The sequence below is a fragment of the Podarcis erhardii genome (assembly GCF_964252035.2).
Source record: "Podarcis erhardii genome assembly, chromosome: 15".
NCBI lineage: Eukaryota > Metazoa > Chordata > Lepidosauria > Squamata > Lacertidae > Podarcis > Podarcis erhardii.
The window spans coordinates 4591032-4609540 of record NC_138505.1 but is presented as its reverse complement, the minus strand read 5'-3'; the positions used below and the strand labels follow the sequence as shown (position 1 = coordinate 4609540).

The window sequence follows — 18509 nt, the reverse complement described above, 5'->3', positions numbered from 1 at the left end:
GTTGGCAGGAGCAGGGACCGAGCATCGGGAGCTCACCCCGTTGTGGGGATTCAAACCGCCGACCTTCTGATCGGCAAGTCCTAGGCTCTGTGGTTTAACCCACAGCGCCACCTGCGTGGATGGATAGATAGATATTAAAAATGTTTCACAGAATCATGGAATTGTAGGAAGGGCTGGTGTGGAGGACTCCCTGGTCCTGAATAGGGTAACTGTGCCCCTGAAGGACCGGGTGCGCAGCCTGGGAGTCATTTTGGACTCACAGCTGTCCATGGAGGCGCAGGTCAATCCTGTATCCAGGGCAGCTGTCTACCAGCTACGCAGGCTGAGACCCTATCTGCCTGCAGACTGTCTCGCCAGAGTGGTGCATGCTCTAGTTATCTCCCGCTTGGACTACTGCAATGCGCTCTACGTGGGGCTACCTTTGAAGGTGACTCGGAAACTACAACTAATCCAGAATGCGGCAGCCAGACTGGTGACTGGGGGCGGCCGCCGAGACCACATAACACCGGTCTTGAAAGACCTACATTGGCTCCCAGTACGTTTCCGAGCACAATTCAAAGTGTTGGTGCTGACCTTTAAAGCCCTAAACGGTATCAGCCCAGGAAACCTGAAGGAGCATCTCCACCCCCATCTTTCTGCCCGGACGCTGAGGTCCAGCACTGAGGGCCTTCTGGCGGTTCCCTCATTGCGAGAAGCAAAGCTACGGGGAACCAGGCAGAGGGCCTTTTCGGTAGTGACGCCCGCCCTGTGGAACGCCCTCCCATCAGATGTCAAAGCGATAAATAACTACCTGACATTTAGAAGACATCTTAAGGCAGCCCTGTTCAGGGAAATTTTTAATCTGTGATATTTTAGTGTATTTTTCGTTTCTATGGAAGCCGCCCAGAGTGGCTGGGGAAACCCGGCCAGATGGGCAGGGTACAAATAAATTATTATTATTATTATTATTATTTATTATTAGGATAGCAATCCTTACCTAAGGAGCCACGTGGCTGTTTTTCAAAGAGCTCTGTTTTGCTTTTTTTTCAGGTTTTAATTTGCTCTTGCTGTTTTTCTGCCTTTCTCCATTGCGCTATACTGATTTGTCAGGCTCAAGTTGTATTTATATTTCATGCACGAATTTGCATGCGTACCCCAAAACACTTTGGTGGCAGAGCAATTAACAAATATTTTAAACGGACCGCCACTAATCAGCAGAGCTGTGCAAATAACTTATTATTATTTGGTGGGATCCGGCTAAGTTCTGCTTAGAGAAGACGCAATGAAATGCAGGGACCTAAGTTTGTTCTGTTGATTTTTGCGCTCTCCAAAAAAGCGTGTATAAATGAATGAATGATTGCTGGTGGTGATGTTGAAATTCCTCTAAATCAGGCATAGGCAAACTCGGCCCTCCAGATGTTTTGGGACTACAACTCCCATCATCCCTAGCTAATAGGACCCGTGGTCAGGGATAATGGGAATTGTAGTCTCAAAACATCTGGAGGGCCGAGTTTGCCTATGCCTGCTCTGAATGGGTGTGTACATTAACAAGATGTGTGTCTCTTGCTGTGTGGGATTAAACGAGAAGAGTGGGGGGGGGGAAGCCACCTTAAGATATAAATGCAATAAATAAATAAATTCTCCAGGTAGTCATTTTCATTCCTGTGTCATTGCCATGATGGGGGATTCCCCTGCCCAAGGCCCTTTGTTACCTAGATCTTAAAATACCTTGGAAAGCAAAGGTTTTCTGGAAAATAGGATAAGCAAATGTCTTACGTGGACCATTTCTTCCTCACAGGCCCAGTATGAAAACCCTCCCCATATCTATGCTCTGGCTGATAACATGTACCGGAACATGTTGATTGACGGGGAGAATCAGTGCGTCATTATCAGGTAATGTTACAGGGGCAGAAAGGGTGCCATTGATATGGAGAAAGGTTGTGTTGTTTGGGGGCTTTTAGATTAGAAAAAAGGCGACATAAGCAGTGGGGGAGATACATGTTATTTGTAAAATCATGCACAGGGTGGAGAACAGGGTAGGGAAGTTTGGGGGGAGGGGTTGGTAAAGATTTTTTTATTTCATTTTAGAAATTAAATATATAAAACAAAGAGATGACAGACTGGCAGAAATTGAAAGATGAAAAAAAAAGGCACATATAATCTGTGCTGTTGCAGAGAGGTTAACATGATGAAGTCCAAGTCACGAAAGCAAAAAGCGAGAATAAATGTTGTCTGCAGATGAAGAATATTAGCATTATCTGACTAGCAAGTCTAGTTCCCGATTTGCCAGGCTTCTGATGATGGCTTGAAAATGATAGTTCTCTAGCATATGCAAGAAAGGAATGCCAAATCATATAAAACGTGCTTGCAGGTTCTAGTCCTTGTCAAAATCTCAAATCATACGCGGTTTTCTCCATAATAGCTATATTCCAGTGTGACTGGTACCAAGTGTCTGGTGTATGATTTTAGTACCTCTCTTTGCAGCTAAACCCCTCTTGGTTCTTTGATATCTTCCTCTCTTTGTGTTCTAGTGGGGAGAGCGGCGCCGGCAAGACTGTAGCAGCCAAATACATCATGGGCTACATCTCCAAGGTGTCTGGGGGAGGCCCCAAAGTGCAGGTATTAAACCACAGTGGCTAAATTCCCCCACCCTTGTTTCCAAACAGTGGTGCTTAACATGAGCCAGTTGCATGATGCAGCAGCAAAAAAAGCTAATGCTACTCTGGGCTGTATCAACAGAAGTCTAGTGTCCAGATCAAGGGAAGTAATAAGGTAAAGGGACCCCGACCATTAGGTCCAGTTGTGGCTGACTCTGGGGTTGCGGCGCTCATCTCGCTTTACTGGTCGAGAGAGCCAGCGTACAGCTTCCGGGTCATGTGGCCAGCATGACTAAGCCGCTTCTGGTGAACCAGAGCAGCGCACGGAAACGCCGTTTACCTTCCCGCCAGAGCGGTACCTATTGATCTACTTGCACTTTGACGTGCTTTCAAACTGCTAGGTTGGCAGGAGCAGGGACCGAGCAACGGGAGCTCACCCCGTTGCGGGGATTCGAACCCCTGACCTTCTGATCAGCAAGTCCTAGGCTCTGTGGTTTAACCCACAGCGCCACCCGGGTCAGGGAAGTCATAGTCCTGCTCTATTCTGCCTTGGTCAGAGCATACCTGGAATACTGTGTCCAGTTCTGGGCACCACAATTTAAGAAGGATGTTGACAAGCTGGAACATGTGCAGAGGAGGGCGACCAAGATGGTTAAGGATCTGGGATCCAAGCCTTATGAGGAATGGTTGAGGGAGCTGGGTGTGTTTGTCCTGGGGGGAAAGGAGACAGAGGAGATGTGATAGCCATCTTCAAATATTTGAAGGGCCATGTCACGTGGAAGATTGAGCAAGCGAGTTTCAGGTGCTGCTGCAGAACATAGGGCCCAAACCACTGGATTTAAGTGACAGCAGAAAAAGTATCAGATTAAACCTTGGGAAGGACTTTCAGAGGGTAAGGGGGCAGATTCCTTCTGAAGGTGGTGGACTCTCCTATATTGGAGATCTTTAAGCAAAGGTTGGGTGGCCATCTATCATGGATTGTCACTGTCCAGTCTACGGGCAATCGAAGTCCCGCCTGAGGACATTGGGACTACGGGCAAGATGGCGGGGTGGGAGCAGGAACGAGGGTCCAGAAGCCAGGGGTCCGAGGGTCAGGAAGCACGGAGTCACGAAGTCAAGCGTCTGACGGTCAAGAAGCATGGAGTCACGAAGTCCAGGGTCCGGGGGTTGAGAATCAGGGAGTCACGAAGTCAAGGGTCCGAGGGTCAGGAAGCAAAAAGCCAAACGCAGCAAGGCAGGGAACATGTTGCTGTGGCAAAGAGCCGAAGGGAAATGCTGACCTTATATCCCTTCCTGGCTCTTGCCACCAGGTGCTGTGAGTTACCAATCAGCCTCACCTGTGCGGCCGCACCTTGCCTCTTCAGAACAAATTTAGGAAGGCCCCAGTCCTGCGAAGCCCTACTGGTCACAGGGCCTGGCTCCTGCACGCACTCCTGACATGGATGCTTTAGTTGAGATTCCTGCATTTTAGTGAGTTGGACTAGATGCCTCTTAGGGTCCCTTCCAAAGTCTATGGTTCTATGATGTTAATTGAGAGGGGGCTCTTGCGTGTCTCAGGCAATTGTAAGCAAAGGAGCTGTACCAGATGTAATATCAACCGCCCCCAACCCCATTTCTACCTCAGCACGTGAAGGAAATCATCCTGAAATCCAACCCTCTCCTGGAGGCATTCGGGAACGCCAAGACGGTTCGGAACAACAACTCGAGCCGATTTGTAAGTGTCTGCGAAGCCGAGACTGGAGATCTGTTTGTGACATGTGGGCTCTCACTGGGAGGTTTGGCTTTCCTGGCCGCTGACACCGACTCCATGAGGCCTAGAAACTTGGCAGTGTCGTTTCAAAAGCAGAAACGCAAAAGCAAAACACAAATGGGCATTCTGGGGAAGCTGAATTTTTAGGCACCCAGTAAGAATAGAAGGAATTGTGGCTTACACACAGTCTTATCTTATTTCTGTGACCCCTTTAGTTAGTCACTATTTGAGATAAAAGACATTCACCAACCACCCCTTCCTTTCAGATGCATTTTTGACACCTTTTTACTCCCTGATGTCTTTTCTGACTGATACTTTAAATTGTCGTCGACGGATTGTCTTCTTTTGGTGTTATTTTCTCTGCATGATTATCTGTGTGTCCTTTATACCTCCTTTTTTCCTACACCACTTGTGATAATTTATAATGTGAGCAGTTTATAAATTTAAAAATCTGAAGGAGCGTCTCCACCCCATTGTTCTGCCCGGACACTGAGGTCCAGCGCTGAGGGCCTTCTGGCGGCTCCCTCGCTGCAAGAAGCCAAGTTACAGGGAACCAGGCAGAGGGCCTTCTCGGTAGTGGCGCCTGCCCTGTGGAACGCCCTCCCACCAGATGTCAAATGGAAAAACAACGACCAGTCTTTTAGAAGACATCTGAAGGCAGCCCTCTTTAGGGAAGCTTTTAATGTTTGATGCATTATTGTATTTTAATATTTTGTTGGAAGCCGCCCGGAGTGGCTGGGGAAGCCCAGCCAGATGGGCGGGGTATAAAAATAAATTATTATTATTATTATTATTATTATTATTATTATTATTATTATTAGCATATAAGAGAAAAGGTCACCCTTTAACCCAGAGGTAAGGAATATCCGTGGGCCTCCCAAGATAGGACTCTGACTCCCATCATCTCCAGCTAGTCTGTGAGGGGTGAGGATGGGACTTGTTGTTCACCAACATCTGGAGAGTTCCCTGCTTAAACTGCCATAATAACAAGGACAGTGGTGTGATAAAAGGGATACTTAATCCCCCCCTACACTGATAAGAAATTATAATTTATTATTTATACCCTGCCCATCCGGCTGGGTTTCCCCAGCCATTCTTGGCGGCTCCCAACAGAATATTATTAATAATAATAATAATAAAGTGATAAAACATCAAACATTAAAAACTTCCCTGAACAGGGCTGCCTTCAGATGTCTTATTAAAGTCAGATAGTTGTTTACTGCCTTGACATCTGATGGGAGGGTGTTCCACAGGGCGGGTGCCACCACCGAGAAGGCCCTCTGCCTGGTTCCCTGTAACTTGGCTTCTTGCAGGGAGGGAACCCCTAGAAGGCCCTCAGTGCTGGACCTCAGTGTCTGGGCAGAACGATGGGGGTGAAGACGCTCCTTCAGGCATATTGAGAAGGTGCCCTGGTATTCTGTTTTAAATCCCCTACAAACTTCTAACTGGGGTTAAAATGAGTCGAATGAACCCATTTCAACATGGCGGGAGTCACCAATGTGGTGCCGGTGGGTGTTTCCTGGGAGCCACAAAGCCCCCTTTGCTCCCAACACACACTCATTGCTCCCTTGGTTGGGAGGGGATAAGGCTGGATTCCTCCTGCGAAAATTTCACGGAATGGAAGGAGGAAGGGGGGGGAAGGGGCACTCTGCCCCGCTTTCTCTCTCCCCTCTATGGTCTTTCACAGGCGAATTCCTCGACCCAGATCTTTTGGAGTAGCAAAGGACACTCTGTGGGTGGGTACTAAGTCAGGGGGGAAGAGAAGCAATTGGGTGGGTGGGTTCCCACAGCCCTCACTCAAATACCCCTATGTGCTCAGAGGTCTGAAAAAAGGTTGGTGACCTCTTAGCCGGATTTATTTTGTTTGCCAATTCAACAATGAATGGGGGGTTGGGTGGACTCGGGAAGCATAATTCTAACGGAGTCCCCTTCCTCTTTGCCCCCCCAGGGCAAGTATTTTGAGATCCAGTTCAGCCGGGGCGGGGAGCCCGACGGAGGCAAGATCTCCAACTTCCTGCTGGAGAAGTCTCGTGTCGTCAGCCAGAACCCAGGAGAGAGGAGCTTCCATATCTACTATCAGGTGATGGATCAGGCCCAAATTATCTTATGGGAAGAGGCCAGAGGGGTGTGTTTGTGTGTGTGTGTTTTGGTGTCCTTCAGAGCTAAAACTGGCATCCCCAAGGGGTGGCACTTGGTGGCCTCAGTGGCATCCCCGAGCCACCCCCCCTTGCCAGCTCTGCTTCGTGGCCTCAAGCGGTTTATCCTGGAAAACATAGCTGTCAACGCTTCCCTTTTTTTAAGGGAAATCTCCTTATTCCGAATAGGATTCCTCTCAAGAAAAGGGAAAAGTTACACTGGAAAAGGAGGACAAACAATGCCTCTGTTCCACCTTACAATGCTGCTGGAGGTTTGCAGAGTTTTTTGAACTCTTTTTCAATTTTATTTTTATTTATACTTTTCAGATTTATACGTTTCACTGGTTTTCCAATCATTTTGACATTTCGAAACTTGACTTCCTTCCCCCTCTTTCTGCGGTTCCTTAAGTTTATTTTTAATATCTTCTGCATATCCAAATTAACTTAATTTGTTCATTTGTTCATCTACTTTAAATATATACTCTTATGAAACCTCAGGTTATTACAAGAATCCTGCCAGTGTTGTTATCTGTTTACAATTTACCTGTACATATTCAATAAACCATTTCCATTCTTTTGTAAAAAGTTTGTTATCTTGATCTCTCATTTTTCCGGTATGTTTCACCATTTCTGCATAGTCCATAAGTTTTTGTATCCATTCTTCGTTTCCCGGGACTTCTTCCTCTTTCCATTTTTGGACAAGTAACATTTTTGTCCCTATAATTCCCAAGAGAAAAGCTTTTTTTTATTATTATTATTTTTTACGAACATTATTTTAAGCATCCTTTTCATTTCATTATGTATCATTTTTTGAACTCTTAAGACATTTGTGCTGTTCTACGTTATAAGGTTGTTGTAAAGGGTTTGCAGAGTTGAAAGGTTTCTTGAGCTCTTAACACGTTTTGCATAGATGCAGTCTTATTTTGTTTATTAATTACCTTTCCCCTTTCCCTTCCCCTCCTCACTGCAGCTGCTGGAAGGAGCCAGCGCAGAGCAGCGAGAAAATTTGGGTATCACCACTCCAGATTATTACTACTACCTCAACCAGTCGGCAGCTTACAAAGTGGAAGACGTCAACGACCACCAGGAATTTCAGGAGACATTGGTATGAAACCAAGGCTTTTAAATCATCATCCTCATTTTATAAAATTTATAGCCCTCTTGTTTGTAAAGTGGGGGGGGGAGCCCTTCAAAGCAGAAAATATTATCCGTTAAAAACAACTATTTAAAACATCCAAAAGATTATTTAAAGCTGCTCCAAACCAGATCAAAACACATGTCGACATGGGTCTGGATAGAGTGGCCTGAACAAAATTGTTTCTAGCCGGTGCCGAAAAGAGGTCAGTGAAGGCCTGATTTCAAGAGGCAAGGAGTTCCATAGTGTGGATGCTGCCACAGTAAAGGATCGATTTCTTGCAAGATGGAATAAGTATTAGGGGCCAGTTCTGTGCTTGCTGTGTCACTCAGCTAGAATCCAGGCCATTTCCCTGCTGAGCGCTCAAGAAACTGTGGTCAGTCCATTTAGAGGGCAAGAGTTTCAGGGGACCTAGACCCAGGGGCAGAGCAGGGTGGGGGCAGTTATTTTTTCCTTTAATTTTTTTGGGGGGGCCCCAAGAGAGCGAAGCCCTAAGTTATAGTTTGTTTAGCTTATACAGTGGTGCCTCGCAAGACGAAATTAATCCATTCCGCGAGTCTCTTCGTCTAGCGGTTTTTTCGTCTTGCGAAGCAAGCCCATTGACGGCTTAGCGCTATTAGCGCTATTAGCGGCTTTTAGCGGCTTGGCGGATAAGCAGATAAGCGGTTTAGCGGCTTAGAAAAAGGGGGATAAAAGGGGAAAAAACCCCGCAGGAACTCGCAAGACATTTTCGTCTTGCAAAGCAAGCCCATAGGTAATTCGTTTGCGAAGCACCTCCAAAACGGAAAACCCTTTCGCTAGCGGGTTTTCCGTCTTGCGAGGCGTTCGTCTTGCGGGGCACCACTGTACGTGAATCTGGCACTGCATATAGTAGTACACTGAGCTCCATGGAGGAAATGCAGAGCACAATTTTTCAAAGCACAAACCGGTTAAATTAATGAAAATACAACCAAGAGAATATTTTTTCCTCAAGGGGGGAGAAACAGTTGCATGTGTATCCCGTGAAGGAACGGGAATTAGCACATGACCAGAGACACATAGCCCAGAATTTTGACAAGTCACCTGGTCCCCGTTTTTCTTCTTTAGAGGTTCTCCTTTGGTATGGACTCCTTTTCACAGAATTGCGGAGTCGGAAGGGGACCCTAAATGCCATCTAGCCCGACCCCACTGTAATGGTGTCTCTTTCTCTCCCTCCCGTCTCCAGACAGCCATGGATGTGGTGGGGCTCTCGGGGGAAGAGCAAGCCTTGGTGCTCCAGATCGTGGCCGGAATCCTGCACCTGGGCAACATCACTTTCCGGGAGTCGGGCAATTACGCCATGGTGGAGAGCGAGGACTGTGAGTTGTGGGGCTGGCAGCTGAGGGGTTTCAGCGGCGGCTGGTTCCCCTTGGGACCGGTAGGGTGGAAGGCAAGGGAGTCCAACAGTAGGGGGCGCTGGTTTCAACACTTGTGACTTCCTCAGGAAAAGAAACCAACAACTGTCGTTTGTTAAGAGTGCTTTCCCCCTCACAGAGCTACAATTCCCACATTTCCCCGAGGGGAACAAGGAGCCCCAGCACCCTTAGCAAACTACAGTTCCCAGGGTTCTTCGTGGGGGAGCCGCGACTGTCTAAAGCAGGGTGGCAGTGCTCTAAATGTGTGCCGCAAATCTGGCCTGAAAACAACCGTGGCAGCCAAGTCCCCTCTCTCCCCCAGTCCTGGCTTTCCCATCGTACCTCTTGGCCATCGACCAGCAACGCCTCCAGGAGAAGCTGACCAGTCGGAAGATGGACAGCAAGTGGGGCGGGCAGCAGGAGGTGATTGACGTGACGCTGAACGTGGAGCAGGCCAGCTTCACCCGGGATGCCCTCTCCAAGGCCCTCTACGCCCGCCTCTTCGACTTCCTGGTGGACGTGAGTTTCAGGGCTGGGCACCCAACAGGGCATGGAGGTGGGTGGGTGGGTGGACATTTTGAGAATGGCCTGTTCCAAAGACCCACTCAGGTGACCGCATTTGTCACCTGGGTCTCCAGCCTATGGCGATTTGACTTTTTTTTTCTTTTTTTTATTTTATTAAAGTTTCAACAAGAAAAAAGTTACAAAAATGATAAAAAGAAAACACAAAAAATACAAACACCAGAAAAAAACAAAAACAATCAAAAACAAATCCCTCTTTCTATATCTTACAGTTCATTTACTTATTTTCATGACTTCCTCACACCTCCCTTTTTTGTATTCCAATTCAAATAGTTAGTTCAGCAAATCCATACCCTCTCTATTTTCTCTTAGTTCTTTATCTTCACATATTTATAACTTCGAATTTTCATCTAATATCAATCCATTTTTACATATTCCTTTTAACCTTATTGCTAAGACCGCTTCGTTTCGTTCCAACATCATTTTAACATTCAATAATTTTACAATGTTTCTGTAAATAATCTTTAAATTTCTTCCAATCTTCTTCCACCAACTCTTCTCCCTGGTCTCGGATTCTGCCAGTCATTTCCGCCAATTCCATATAGTCTGGCGATTTGACTTCTGTCCAAGCATGCGGTAAAACATATGTTCAAAAAATAACAGTAAAGGTTCGCTATCTATGCTAGCATTTGATTGATGCTGGAGTGAGACTGAGTTGAGAAATAAGACTAAGAGCACATACAGTGGTGCCTCTGGATGCGAACGGGATCCGTTCCGGAGCCCCGTTCGCATCCAGAAGCAAACGCAACCCGTGTCCGCGCATGCGCAGGTCACAATTTGCTGCTTCCGCGCATGCACCGACGTCATTTTGACCATCTGCGCATGCGCGAGCGGCGAAACCCAGAAGTAACTGCTCCGTAACTGCAAAACACAGCTCTCTGTAGGTCGCTGATGCTGCAAGCAGAGGACTTCCATGCTAAGTCCTGGTTATTTAGATTTGATTGTGAAAACTTGGCTTATTTCATGAGATCTGCCTCCTTCTCCCTCTTCCCTTCTGTCCGCTGCTCTTATTTGCTCTCAGGCTGTCAACAAGGCCATACAGAAAGACCGCCAGGAATACAGCATCGGGGTTCTGGATATCTACGGCTTTGAGATCTTCCAGGTAATATAAAAAAAGGAAATAGCAGATTCCCCTGAAACGTGGGGCACACCCCTCCTCTAATAATAATAATAATAATAATAGTTACAGATAGGTAGCCGTGTTGGTCTGCCATGGTCAAAACAAAATAAAAAAATTCCTTCCAGTAGCACCTTAAAGACCAACTGAGTTAGTTCTAGGTATGAGCTTTCGTGTGCATGCACACTTCTTCAGATACTATTATTATTATTATTAATAATAATAATAATAATAATAATAATAATAATAATAATAATATTATTTTATTTGTACCCTGCCCATCTGGCTGGGTTTCCCCAGCCACTCTGGGCGGCTTCCAACAAAGATTAAAAATACATTACAATGCTTTGCACCCACCATTAATTTCAGAGGATTCTGCTTGAGAAACTGCTCTGCCTTCCTGGCTGCCTATTTCCCCCCAGGAAAGGAACCAGCAAATTTAATAACTAAATAATATATATGCATATTGATGCACATTTTTTCTACAAGCTGGAGACAGGCACAGAGACCCAGGGATTGTTCCAACTGAGTCTCGTTGGTGGAGGGTTGAGAAGCTGAGGTCAGGGCAGCGATGCCCAAAATTTCTGTCCCCCTGCTGCAACCCAAATCTCCGACTTCCCCTCCTGCGACTCTCGAGTTCTTCCTGACAGCCCCTTCTTTCTTCCTCGCTGCAGAAAAATGGATTTGAACAGTTTTGCATCAACTTTGTGAACGAGAAGCTGCAGCAGATTTTCATCGAGCTGACGCTGAAGGCCGAACAGGTGAGAGAGACCGGCGGTTGTGTTTTCCTAGCCAGTTGGTGTTCATTTGGCGTAGGAAGTGAAACGGACAAGAGATCTCCTTAATTGATTGGATCACCCCCCCTTAAATAGATTGCGGGTTCTTTTGAGCGGGTCCTGTGGCTCGTTTTTCAATGTTGCATAGCGACTCATTTCCAGATGACTGTTAATATGCCCTACAAGGAATGTCCACATTACGGCGATCATTGACAGATGTTGTCGGCCTCCACCTCCCATCAGTCCCAGCCAGTGTGGGGATGATGGGAGTTGTAGTTTGGCAGAATCTGGAGGACCATCTCTACTGTAGGTAAAGGTAAAGGGACTCCTGACCATTAGGTCCAGTCGTGACCGACTCTGGGGTTGTGGCGCTCATCTCGCTTTATTGGCCGAGGGAGCCAGCGTACAGCTTCCGGGTCATGTGGCCAGCATGACTAAGCCGCTTCTGGCGAACCAGAGCAGCGCATGGAAACGCCATTTACCTTCCCGCTAGAGTGGTACCTATTTATCTACTTGCACTTTAACATGCTTTCGAACTTCTAGATTGGCAGGAGCAGGGACTGAGCAACGGGAGCTCACCCCGTCATGGGGATTTGAACCGCCGACCTTCTGATCGGCAAGTCCTAGGCTCTGTGGTTTAACCCACAGCGCCACCCATGTCCCATCCCTACTGTAGATAGCGCCTATTGGCCAGTGTCCGTGATGTCATTCGCACATGGTCCCAGGAGCAGTTTAGTGCTGATGGAAAGAGAGAGAGAGAGAGAGTTTGTGTGTGTTGTGCAAGTTTAGCCCGTTGTCCAGCTGCTCATTTGTTCTATCCCTTTCCCTGTTCCTCTTCTCCCCTCCCACAATCCCCCTCTTCGGACCCACAGGAGGAATACGTCCAGGAGGGCATCCGCTGGAACGCCATCGACTACTTCAACAACAAAGTTGTGTGTGACCTCATCGAGAACAAAGTGGTGAGTGGGGAAAATACTGGGACGATATTGGGATGCGGGGGGCAACTCCCATCTCTTGCGGGGGCACAATTAGTGCCAGCAACATCCGTTAGGAGTTTGGGTGTAATCTTTGACACCTCCCTTTCCATGGAGGCGCAGATTGCAGCTATAATAAAGGCAGCATTTTTTCATCTCCGCCAAGCTAATCAGTTGGCTCCTTACCTCTCTCGCCCTGATCCGGCCACTGTGATCCACGTGACGGTCACCTCCAGACAGGATTATTGTAACTTGCTCTATGTGGATCTGCCCTTGAGACTGGCCCAGAAACTCCAGTGGGTGCAGAATGCCGTGGCGAGACTCCTTACGGGGTCCTCACTGCGGGATCACATTCACCCGGTGCTATACCAGCTGCACTGGCTCCCGGTTGAGTACAGTGTCAGGTTTAAGGTGCTGGTTTTAACCTTTAAAGCCCTATACAGCTTAGGACCCTCGTACCTATGGGACCACCTCTCCTGGTATGTCCCACAGAGGAACTTACGGTCTTCAAATAAAAACATCCTGAAGGTCCGAGGCCACAGAGAGGTTGGGTTGGCCTCAACCAGAGCCAGGGCTTTTTTGGCCGTGGCCCCGATCTGGTGGAACGCTCTGTCCCAAGAGACTAGGGCCCTGCGGGACTTGACATCTTTCCGCAGAGCCTGCAAGACGGAGCTGTTCCGCCTCGCCTTTGGCCAAGGCACAGCCTGACTCCCTCTCTCCTTTGGCAATCTTCACAGAACTCTAGCCCAATGGTTGCCATGAATTTGATTCTGAATTGATTTGATTTTGAATTGATTTTAGAATGTATTTCAATTAATTGTTCGTGATTTTATGTAAACTGTGTTACTTTTACTGTTGTTAGCCGCTCTGAGCCTGGCTTCGGCTGGTAAGGGCAGGATAGAAATAAAACTTTATTATTATTATTTATTAAAAGTTGAAGGAGGAGCCTCACCACCTGCCTGAACTGTCGCCTCTCCCCTCAAAGAACCCTGGGAGTTGTCGCTGGGCAAGGGTGCAGAGTGGCTCCTGTTATAGAGATTCTTTTGGGGGCGCAAGTTTACTCGGGGGGGGGGGGATAGGGAAGAAAACACCAGAGGAAAAACAAGCCTGACAGCTTAGCAGTAGAATAAGCATCAATACATCCATCTTAGTTTACAAATACAGATCGATATGTATGCCATCCAATTGACCAAACAGGTATCCAAGCAAAAGGGGTGCTTGTATAGAGCACATCCAATTTGGTGGCCGTCGTTGCCTCCTGCAGCAGAGAGTTCCACAGATTAACTCTGCACCGCACGACAAAGTCAAAAAGTTTTTGATTGAGTTCCACTGAAATGAGGCTGCATTTTAATGTTTTAATGTTGTGTTTTAATTTTGCTTTTTAAGCTGTATTCTAATCAATTGTTTTTATATTTGGTGTTAGCTGCCCAGAGCCCGGTCTTGGCTGGGGAGGGCGGGGTATAAATAAATTTTATTATTATTATTAAAGTCCTTTCTTTTATTTGTCCCAAATCTCCCAACGTTTGGCTTCATTGGATATCAGCCACGTGAAGCCCCACTGAGGGGGCTTTGGGTCGGTTGCCCTCCCTCGCAGGGTTGTTGTGAGGATAAAATGGAGAGGGAGAAGTTCGCACTCGGGACCTTGAGCTATTTTTTGGAAGGGGAAGGGGAAATACAAATGCAACAAGAAGATATTAATACTACTGATGATATCAATATTATGTTATATTATGATATAATTATACTAATCGTTGATAATTGTTCAATAATAATGATATATCTAATATGCATATATGCACAAACGAAAACAATCTCCCATCCCAATTAATTCAGCTCCTAGCCTCCTCTTATTTATTTATTTTCTCTTTCCCTCCTCTTTAACCCCCCACCCACCCATTGCTGCGCCCACTCCCAGAATCCCCCAGGGCTGATGAGCATCCTGGACGACGTCTGCGCCACGATGCACGCCAAGGGCGAGGGGGCCGACCACACCCTCTTGCAGAAGCTCCAGACGGCTCTGGGGACCCACCCTCACTTCAACAGTTGGAACCAGGGCTTCATCATCCACCATTATGCCGGGAAGGTCAGTGCCCCCCAGGAGGGGAATCTGAGAGGGAAGCAGTGGGTGGGTCTCCCTCCTCCCTCCTCCACGGAACTGTGCATCTTTTTTGAATAGAGGTTGAATCCTGACAAGACAGAAGTTACTGTTCTTGGGGGACAGGGGGCGGGCGGGTGTGGAGGACTCCCTGGTCCTGAATGGGGTAACTGTGTCCCTGAAGGACCAGGTGTGCAGCCTGGGAGTCGTTTTGGACTCACTGCTGTCCATGGAGGCACAGGTTAATTCTGTGTCCAGGGCAGCTGTCTACCAGCGCCATCTGGTACGCAGGATGAGACCCTCCCTGCCCCCAGACTGTCTTACCATAGTGGTGCATATTCTAGTTATCTCTCGCTTGGACTACTGGTAAAGTGAGATGAGCGAAGCAACCCCAGAGTCGGCCATGAATGGACCTAATGGTCAGGGGTCCCTTTACCTTTACACCTGTGGGTAGCCTTTATAACACCACTAAAGGCCGACTCTGGGGTTTCAGCGCTCATTTCGCTTTACTGGCCGAGGGAGCCGGCATACAGCTTCTGGGTCATGTGGCCAGCAGGACTAAGCCGCTTCTGGCGAACCAGAGCAGCGCACGGAAACGCCGTTTACCTTCCCGCCGGAGTGGTACCTATTTATCTACTTGCACTTTGACGTGCTTTCGAACTGCTAGGTTGGCAGGAGCAGGGACCGAGCAACGGGAGCTCACCCCGTCGCGGGGATTCGAACCGCCGACCTTCTGATCGGCAAGTCCTAGGCTCTGTGGTTTAACCTACAGCGCCACCCGCGTCCCTTGACCCGCAGGTATACTGAATCACAAACAATTTCGGAAAATTTAAAGAAAGGGAAAGGCAGGCCGTTGGTGGCTGTCACTGCCACTAAGTCATGCAACAAGCAGGGAGTCTCTCCCGGCCCTGTGTGGAGATGCCGTCAGGGGTTGAAATGGGACCTTCTGCATGCCAAACAGCTGCACTAACCACTGAGTTTTGTCTGCCCTTCTGCTAAAAGGAAAGCAAGATCCTGGTCCTTATGGTTCTGAGTAAATCAGGAGGATGGCAAGCTGCCACCTCCTGAGTCAGATCCTTGGTCTGTCTGGTTCAGTTCAGCATTGTGGAGGGCGGGCAGGGGGACCCCCCCCCCCAGGAATCTGCATGTAACTGCAAAGTCCAGCAACCTGAGCCTCTTTCTTCCTGCGCGCTACAGGTCTCGTACGACGTGAACGGCTTTTGCGAACGGAACCGCGATGTGCTCTTTACGGACCTCATTGAGCTGATGCAGAGCAGTGAGATGTGAGTGGGGCAGGGTGGGGAGAAAGGTGCCCCTCGAAAGCAAACCTCCAGCCCCCTTGCAACAAAAATTCCTTCCTGGCACTCATCTCCGCCCTGCTAGCATGTCCCTTCCGGATGGCGTTTCACACCTGGAAGCTGCAGGTTTGAATCCCAGCTGAGTTAAATGTCTCCTGGGTGATCCTCCTCAGTCTTCCCCGTCTGTAAAATGGGAAGATTTAAGCGGTGTTCGAAAGTGGTACAAAAGCGAAGACCTTTCTTTGGGGCCATGTGAGACATTTCCTACAAGGGAAATGATGGGCCTTAATGTTTTTTTTCTTGTTGTCCAAAGCCCATTCATCCGAGATCTCTTTTCTGAAAACCTCAACGCAGAGAAGAAAGGGCGTCCCACCACGGCTGGCAGCAAGATCAAGGTAGTGTGGCTTGGCAGCGCATGCGGAGACAAGGAAAGTGTGTGTGTGTGTGTTTGTATATCCATGAGGGCTAGGATTCTCTGCTTTAAGAAATACAATTATGCAGCAGCTGCAGGAAAGGGAACAGAAAGGAAGCAAGCATTGGCTCCACTTCCCCTGTCCTTATTGCTTGCTTAATTTTTCCTCCCTCCTCCCCATCCCTTTTCCTTTTGTGCTGTGACTCCCCAAAAAAGGGGGGGGGGAATTAAACAGAACAAAACATTTTCTTTTCTTTTCACCTCCTCCCCTCCTGGGAAAAAATTAAAGAGACAAGCCAACGACCTGGTCAGCACGTTGATGAAATGCACGCCGCAGTACATCAGATGCATCAAGCCGAACGAGACCAAGAGACCCCGCGACTGGGAGGAGAGCAGGTGGGGCAGCTGTGGGGCACATGAGGCCGATGGGGTGGGGGTCTTCAAATCAGTTCCTGTTCTAGAGATGAAGAGGGGGAATGAGGGGAGACAGTACGACCCCTCCAATCCAAAATGACACATGAAGAAGAATCAGTGTAGCTGCATGCAAGGATGGTTTTTAAAGGGGATTTAATTAAATTTGAGGAGTCTTGGATTCCAGGCAGTTCAGGGGTGATAATGGGACTTGCGGCTCACCAACATCTGCAGAGCTGCTCAGGTTCCCAGTTCCCTGCTTAAACTGCCATAATAACAAGGACAGTGGTGTGATAAAAGGGATATTTAATCCCCCCTACACTGATAAGTAATAATAATTTATTATTTATACCCTGCCCATCTGGCCACTCTTGGCGGTCCCAACAGAATATTATTATTATTAATAATAATAAAGTGATAAAACATCAAACATTAAAAACTTCCCTAAACAGGGCTGCCTTCAGATGTCTTCTAAAAGTCAGATAGTTGTTTATTTCCTTGACATCTGCTGGGAGGGTGTTCCACAGGGCGGGTGCCACCACTGAGAAAGCCCTCTGCCTGGTTCCCTGTAACCTCACTTCTCGCAAGGAGGGAACCACCTGAAGGCCCTCGGAGCTGGACCTCAGTGTCTGGGCTGAACGATGGGGGTGAAGACGCTCCTTCAGGCATATTGAGAAGGTGCACTGGTATTCTGTTTTAAATCCCCTACAAACTTCTAACTGGGGTTAAAATGAGTCGAATGAACCCATTTCAACATGGCGGGAGTCACCAACGTGGTGCCGGTGGGTGTTTCCTGGGAGCCACAAAGCCCCCTTTGCTCCCTACACAACACACACTCATTGCTCCCTTGGTTGGGAGGCGATGAGGCTGGATTCGTCCTGCAAAAATTTCACGGAATGGAAGGAGGAAGTGGGGGGGAAGGGCCACTCTGCCCCGCTTTCTCTCTCCCCTCTATGGTCTTTCACAGGCGAATTCTTTGACCCAGATCTTTTGGAGTAGCAAAGGACAGGAGTGTGACGTCTCTCAGTGCGTGGGGGCTAAGTCAGAGGGGGAACAGAAGCAATTGGGTGGGTGAGTGCCCACAGCACTCTCTCAAACACCCCTATGTGCTCAGTTTGAGGAGGATGAGAAGCTTATTCAATATAATAGCTTTTAAAAGAACCTCCATGTCCAAGAGCACTATACCCCTGAATGTCACAAGCAGTAGTGACAAAGGAGAGCTTCTTAATTCCCTGTTGCCCATGAAACAACGTCCTGGACGAGATAGACCTTCACTCGGATCCAGCCAAGGTAGCTTTTTGCCTCTTCTGCTCTTTCTCCCATAAATTGGGAGGGGAACCCCACTTTTTTTGTGACATAGCCCAATCAGTTGTAACGAATGGCTCAATGGAACTTCTGTGCGCAGGCGCAGTCTATCTTCGAACAGCTGTTGCCAGAAGGTCAGGCAGTCTCTCCCCCCCCCCATTCCCCCAACCTCCCATTTGATCCAAAAAACTAAGCGCCTCAAACATAGACGTCTACTCTGCCTCATCCGCAGTTTGTACGAAAACACTCGGGTCTGGGTTAGGTGTGACCGACAGGGCCACTTATCCAAGGAAATCCAAGCCTACCATAGTGTTAAACAAGGTTGCGTCCTTGCACCTACTTTATTCAACTTCTGTATTAACTCCTTAGTAGGAAATATGGAGAAAGAAAATGCCCACCCCCCCTAAATTGGCTGGTACACCCCTCCTGGTTCTCTTATATGTGGATTAAGCAGTTCTAATTTCCTTCTCCTATCAATAGGAGTATAGCATCTAGATCAAGGGAAGTAATAGTGCCACTGTATTCTGCTCTGGTCAGACCTCACCTGGAGTACTGTGTCCAGTTCTGGGC

The 18509-nt window shown here is 47.9% G+C and overlaps 1 protein-coding gene across 2 annotated transcripts in view; it reads left to right on the top strand.

Moving 5' to 3' along the window:
• The window catches only part of LOC309329819 (unconventional myosin-Ie-like), a 49740-nt gene that overhangs the window by 17275 nt on the left and 13956 nt on the right, over positions 1–18509 (top strand). For both annotated transcript variants that reach the window (XM_081840888.1, XM_081840889.1), the window contains exons 4-17: positions 1778–1872; positions 2511–2598; positions 4201–4290; positions 6275–6406; positions 7432–7566; positions 8801–8933; positions 9292–9488; positions 10573–10653; positions 11343–11429; positions 12317–12403; positions 14334–14501; positions 15711–15796; positions 16125–16206; positions 16513–16619. In XM_081840888.1, coding sequence (XP_081697014.1) covers positions 1778–1872; positions 2511–2598; positions 4201–4290; positions 6275–6406; positions 7432–7566; positions 8801–8933; positions 9292–9488; positions 10573–10653; positions 11343–11429; positions 12317–12403; positions 14334–14501; positions 15711–15796; positions 16125–16206; positions 16513–16619 — 1568 coding nt within the window. The remainder of the gene's footprint in view (positions 1–1777; positions 1873–2510; positions 2599–4200; positions 4291–6274; positions 6407–7431; positions 7567–8800; positions 8934–9291; positions 9489–10572; positions 10654–11342; positions 11430–12316; positions 12404–14333; positions 14502–15710; positions 15797–16124; positions 16207–16512; positions 16620–18509) is intronic.